The following is a 6,783-nucleotide window of genomic DNA, read 5'->3' as shown; positions in this document are numbered from 1 at the left end:
TTGGACAAAATAAAACTCAAAAACAACTAACCGGAGATGAATCAACGAAGAACTTTGATTGTAAACAAATCTGTCCGAGCCTCGACCAAAGCTCGAACAAATGACGATGAAGACGAAGAGAAGATGAAGCAGCCCGTAGCTACTGCCGCGACGAGCAGCAGCAGCAGTCCGTCCAACACCTGCTGCGACGAGCAGCAGCAGCACGACGTCAAGACAGCGGTCCCGGCGATAGGCAGCAGCGGTCCGGCAGCGACAGGCAGCAACACATCGCGGACAGCCATGGACGACGACATGGTCGACGTCGAAGCTCGTCCATGGCTGTGTTCGTTTGGTCATTTGATTGAAACAGAAGCAGCAGCAGCTAGTCGATCTTGGCAGCGGCAGTCCATCGAGGAGGATGACGGGAAGACGACGCACCGGCAGAAGCAACGGTGAGCAGAAACGGGCAGCAGTGCGCACAACGGAGGTTTGACGAAGAAGATGAAGCAACGGAGAAACCATGGACGACGTCGACGGAAAAAATAAAAACGTGAAGATGGAGGGGAAGCCATGGTTGGGGTGTGGTCGATGTTGGTGAAGGCAGCCATGGTTGTGCTATGGAGTTTTGAGGAAGAAGAAGGAGAAATGGGGGGGGGGGCGGATGCTTAGCTCTTTTTTAGGGTTTTCCTTTTATTTTTTTGTTTTGTTTTGTGTCTTTGAAATGCAAGATAGGGGTATTGGGTCTTTTGGGTTATGGACTGGGTCGACCCAGTTCGAAATGGACTGGGTCGTAGGGAAGATTGGGCCATTTTTTGGGCCTATGGCTTGAAATCGAAGAAGAGGCCCAATTCCGACTTTCTTTATATTTTCGCTCTCTTTTCTTCTTTTATTTCTCTAAAACTAAATTATAAAAATACTTAAACTATTATTAAGAACTAAATTAAGTTATAAAAGCGTAAATTAACTCTCAATAACAATTAACGCACAATTAAGTATTAAATAAGCATAAAATTGTATATTTGGACATTAAATGCTAAAAATGCAAATGATGCCTATTTTTGTAATTTTAATTTTTGTAAAACAAATTTAATCACTTACAATTGTAGAATTAAATCCTATATGCAAAATGCGACATATTTTTGTATTATTTATTAATTTAGCAAATAAACATGCACAGACAAATACAAATAATTATTCAAAATGTCACAAAATATCACAAAATGGCACACCAAGAAAAATCATTTTATTTTTGAATTTTTTGGGAGTAATTCTCATATAGGGCAAAAATCACGTGCTTACAATTGAGGAGCTAGGAAAGGAAGTGAGGAAGTCCCAGGAAAGCAAGAAATCAGTGGACAAGCTCAGAAAGGAGGTGACTAGATTTGCCACAGCCGAAGACTTACCTTTTGATATGCTGCTTCACGCGTAACAGTCTGCACCATATCCATCAGCAACATCTGCACCGGTAACACCAGCTGGCCATTTTGAGGATCCAAACATAGAGGCAGTACGTGCGATGTTCGACAACCCGACCACACCTAGAGTTGATGATGATGAGATACAGTTGGCTGATCGTGAGGGAGATGATATTGTCGGGGACACTAAAATGTACTCTTATTCGGGACGCGGGGGAAGGGGGGATGGAGTTTATTTGATACATTGACACATTTTGGATACATTTGGACTATATTAATTTGATGATTCTCTTTCTTTTCTTATTTGTATTTATCTCGTTTTAAAAAGAATCTTCCTTAGTTTTGTTATCTTCGTCCAGATTCATCTTGTCATCAGCGTGCTTCTTCATGTACTCGATAATTTTGGTTAGGGTTCGGGTATTGACATTTAGGAAATTAAAGTCGTCCTTTTCATTTGATCGTACATATTCACCAGTTTTCGTAGATTCGGATTGTTTTTGCTTTCACTGCGATTTCGTCCTTACGTATTCAATTGCGTAATGTTTAATCGAGGAAATTTGGCAATTTATTATCCATTTTCGCAATATCTGAGAAATGAATAACTTTAATTTTGTAATTTTAACGTTTCTTTTTGAGATATTCAATTTTCTTTCCTTCTACCTCTAGTTTTGCTTCATGAATTATAAAATAATTTTGATTATACGATTTGACACAAGATCTTCAAGTTGATTTTGCAATAATAAAACAAATCTCTTATTTGACGAGATAGTATATTCAAATTTACTTATCTTTCAAACTGTTCATCAAATCTACTTTTTCAAATTTACTTGTCTTTCAGTCCAAGATTTCAAATAGTTGTTCAGGACGGTAAATATTTCTAATCCAACTCCTCTTTCTTTCTTCGACAACGTTGACGTTTTTTCTTCTTTCTCGGTCGTCGGATTTTAAAGATTCAATTTTCTCAAAAACATAAATCGGGTATATATATACTTCTAGTTGTACAAGATTTGCAGTCATCCCTCTTCTGGAATAACAAAAGACCATTTAAACCCCTTTAGGAATCACTATATTGGATTTTTTTGCATTCTTGATTTTCCGGGAACGAAGATTGAGTTTTGGCTTTTAATCTGCGATCCTATTCCTATTAGAAGTGAGAGAAGTGTTGCGACAAGAAGGACTGTGGATTCAGAATTTTAATATTTTTAATTTGAATTATAATTTTAGTTAATTAATTAATTCTTGAAGAATATACAAGGCACATAAACAAGATCTGTTTCATCCATTTGAGAAGCAGCAGCCAACGGATTTGGAAGCGCGCCCGGATATCCCCGACTATGATCCAGATTCCATCTTTCTTGTATTATACGGATTTGGAAGCGCGCCCGGATATCCCCGACTATGATCCAGATTCCATCTTTCTTGTATTATATTCGCTCACATCTATTTATTGTTGCCTTGTCAGCAATTTTGATTGGATTAATTGCTTTTTCTATTTTTTCTATTAGTGTTTTAAGCTTAAGGTTTCCTCTATTCATTTTAGTTTTGTGTTTGCATAGGGGTAGTTTTGTAGATGTGGTAGATCCATTGTTCTAGTGCCTGCTCGCGTTTCTATTCTCGTAGTCACTCCTTTGAGTTGTTTTTAGCTCTTGGGTTTGTAGCTTGTAGTCATTCGTTCCTAATACCTTTTGCTTATAGTGGCAGTAGTGAACGATGAGAGAGTAAGGTCATGTCCTCGGGTGGGGCTGGAGGTGGGGTCCAAGGGTAGGAAGGCGGTAAGAAAGCCTCTAAGTTGAGAATTGGGTCTTGGAACATTGGGACGTTGACGGGGAACTCTATAGATTTAGCTAAGATTCTTCAGAAGAGGAAGAACAATATAGCGTGTGTTCAGGAGACTAGATGGAAGGGTACTAGGGCACGAGATGTAGATGGGTTTAAACTATGGTACTCAGGGAGCGCAGGGGGCAAGAATGGGGTAGGTATTCTAGTAGACAGGGACCTTAGGGAGCTCGTGGTTGAGGTTAGGAGGGTAAATGATAGGTTGATGAGTATTAAGTTGGTAGTTGGTAGGTTTACTGTAAACGTGATTAGTCCATACGCTCCTCAGGTAGGTTTAAACCAGGAGGTCAAGAAGCAATTTTGGGATGATGTGGACGAGATGGTGCGTAGTATCCCGCACACCGAGAAGTTGTTCATTGGCGGAGATTTCAATGGTCATATTGGGGCTAGTTCTAGGGTTATGATGATGTGCATGGCGGGTACGGCTTTGGGGAGAGGAATGAGGGAGGTAATTCAATATTGGAGTTTGCTAGAGCTTTTGATTTTGTTATAGCTAACTCGAGTTTCCCAAAGAGGGAAGAGCACCTGGTCACTTTTCGAAATTCAATGGGCAAGATTCAGATTGATTACCTTCTCTGCAGGAATAGCGATAAAGGTCTGTGCACTAACTGCAAGGTCATCCCGAGTGAGCACCTCACGACTCTGCATAGGCTCCTAGTTATGGACCTGGAGATCAAGAGGAGTAGGAGAAAGAGGGCGGGGTGCAGACAACCTAAGATCAAGTGAGGTAACTTGACCAAGGACAAAGCTCAGGAGTTAGGGGAGAAGTTGTTGGCTATGAGAGCCTAGATGAGCATGGGGGACGCGTCTAGTATGTGGTCCATGACTATTGATTGCATTAGGGTAGCTGCTAGAGAGGTCTTAGGGTCACGAAGGGTTCTCCTGGGGGTCATATAGGGGACTGGTGGTCGAATGGAGAGGTTCAAGGTAAAGTGAAAGCTAAGAAAGTTGCTTATTTGAAGCTAGTAGAGAGTACAAACGAGGAGGAAAAAAAAACTTATCGGGAGTGTTACATAAAGGCAAAGAAAGAGGCAAAGTTAGCAGTTATGATGGCTAAGAACACATCATTTTCTCGTTTGTACGAGGAGCTCGCGGGAAAAGGTGAGGACAAGAGGTTGTACCGGTTGGCCAAGGTGAGGGAGAGGAAAACCCGTGACTTAGACCAAGTCAAGTGCATCAAGGACGAGGATGGTAAAATGTTGATGGACGAGGCACTCATTAGGAGAAGATGGCAGACATGCTTCCATAAACTATTGAATGAGGAAGGGGATAGATGCATTATGCTGGGTGAGTTGGAGCACTCTGAGAGTCGGTGGGATTGTGGGTACTGTAGGCGGATTACGGTAGAGGAAGTGGAAGGAGCGATGCATAAGATGTACAGGGGTAGAGCAACGGGGCTAGACGAAATCCTAGTGGAATTCTGGAAGAGCACAGGGCAGGTAGGTTTAAAGTGGCTCATTAGGCTGTTTAATGTTATTTTTAAGGCAAAGAAGATGCCCGAAGAATGGAGGTGGAGTACAATGGTTCCGCTTTACAAGAACAAGGGTGATATCCAAAATTGCAACAATTATAGAGGTATCAAGTTATTGGGTCACACTATGAAGGTTTGGGAGAGAGTGGTGGAGTCCAAGGTGAGGAGGTGTGTGTCTATTTTTGAGAATCAGTTTGGATTCATGATGGGGCGTTCGACTACGCAAGCGATTCATCTGGTAAGGAGATTAGTGGAGTAGTACAGGGAAAGGAAGAAGGATATACATATGGTGTTTATTGACCTTGAGAAGGCATATGATAGAGTTCCGAGGGAGCTCTTGTGGAGGTGTTTAGAGGTTAGAGGTGTTCCGGTAGAGTACATTAGGGTGATTAAGGATATGTATGATGATGCTACGACTCAGGTGAGGACTGTGGGTGGTGACTCGGACCATTTCCCTGTGGTGATGGGGTTGCACCAGGGATCAGCTCTTAGCCCATTTTTGTTTGCCTTGGCGATGGATGTATTGTCGCATCACATCCAAGGGGAGGTGCCTTGGTGCATGCTATTTACTGATGATATAGTGATGATAGACGAGACGCGTAGCGGAGTTAACGCGAGGTTGGAGGTTTGGAGACAGACCTTGGAGTATAAAGCTTTCAAATTGAGTAGAACCAAGACATAATACTTGGATTGCAAATTCAGTGAGACCCAAGATGCAGACGTAGAGGTTAAGCTTGATACTCAAGTTATCTCCAAGAGAGCGAGTTTTAAGTATCTCGGGTCTATTATCCAGGGTAATGGGGAGATTGACGAAGATGTCACACATCGCATCAGAGCGGGGGTGGATGAAGCAGAGGCTCGCTTTCGGTGTTCTATGTCATAATAATGTGCCGTTAAGACTTAAGGGAAAGTTTTATCGAGTGGTGGTTCGACCCACTATGTTGTATGGGGATGAGTGTTGTCCAGTCAAGAACTCCCACGTGCAAAAGATAAGAGTAGCAAAGGTGAGGATGTTGAGATGGATGTGTGGGTATACCAGGCGAGATAGAATCAGGAATGAAGCTATCCGGGACAGAGTGGGAGTAGCCTCCGTGGAGGAAAAGATGCGGGAGTCGCAACTGAGATGGTTCAGACTTGTTAGGAGAAGAAGCATTGATGCCCCTATCAGGAGGTGTGAGAGGTTGGCCATGGAGAGTTTGAGAATGGGTCAAGGTAGGCCTAAGAAATACTGTGGAGAAGTGATTAGGCAGGACATGTCGCTGCTTCAAATCACTGAGGACATGATACTTGATAAGAAGGTGTGGATGTCGAGGATTAAGGTAGAAGGTTAGTAGGTAGTTTATACTTTTCACCGATAGGCTTAGTAGCACGCATTTCCCTTCATGTTCTTTGATTTTATTACGGTATGTGGTTTTGTTTGCCTCAGGTATTGTATTCCGTGTTGCTATTATTGGATACTATTTTCCTTCCTTGCTTCCCTATTCTTCTTCTTGCCCTTCCTGAGCCGAGGGTCTATTGGAAACAGCCTTTCTACCTGCATTAGGTAGGGGTAAGGTTTGCGTACAGACTACCCTCTCCAGACCCCACATGTTGGGATCAAACTGGGTTTTTTGTTGTTGTTAGTAGTAGTTATTGTCCATTAGCTTCTTTATTTTTCCATTTTAGTTTTTGTTTTGTTAAGTAGCTTTTTTTTATGCTTTCATAGATAATGAGCGTTTCGTTTTCTTAATGTCACTATTTTTTCCAAAGGTAGTTTTTGTTTGAACCAGGTGACTCGCCCCAATGATGGATGGCGAGAAAACCTTCTTAAGGCAAGGAGTCCGTTTTTGTTTTTATGTAACAATAGTAGTAGTAGTGATGAATAGAAAGGCCTAATCAAGTCATTCTCGAAGATTTAATCATACTTCATTTAGTACCAACACACTTAACTACGTGATTATGGTTATAGACAGGTTGTCGAAAGAAAATAACTCTAGTTAGTGACTTTGCGACTCTTGAGTTAACTTTGGCAATCATCGAGTGGTTTATTGGACCATAGTGATCTTTAAACTTGAATGTGGTTGTTGTAGTCTCTTGACTCTA

The 6,783-nt window shown here is 41.8% G+C and overlaps 1 protein-coding gene across 1 annotated transcript; it reads left to right on the top strand.

Moving 5' to 3' along the window:
* Positions 1 to 279: 279 nt before the first annotated feature.
* Positions 280 to 6,204, top strand: LOC138878437 (uncharacterized). Its single transcript, XM_070158116.1, has 11 exons — positions 280 to 431; positions 2,640 to 2,751; positions 2,900 to 2,914; positions 3,499 to 3,678; positions 3,724 to 3,825; positions 4,085 to 4,669; positions 4,715 to 4,869; positions 4,966 to 5,319; positions 5,404 to 5,568; positions 5,741 to 6,027; positions 6,128 to 6,204. Exons 1-11 carry the CDS (start codon positions 280 to 282, stop codon positions 6,202 to 6,204), a joined length of 2,184 nt encoding a protein of 727 aa, XP_070014217.1.
* The last annotated feature ends 579 nt before the right edge of the window (positions 6,205 to 6,783 follow it).

Source organism: Nicotiana sylvestris, chromosome 9 (genome assembly GCF_000393655.2).
Source record: "Nicotiana sylvestris chromosome 9, ASM39365v2, whole genome shotgun sequence".
Classification (NCBI taxonomy): domain Eukaryota; kingdom Viridiplantae; phylum Streptophyta; class Magnoliopsida; order Solanales; family Solanaceae; genus Nicotiana; species Nicotiana sylvestris.
This window is presented reverse-complemented; position numbering and strand designations above follow the sequence as displayed.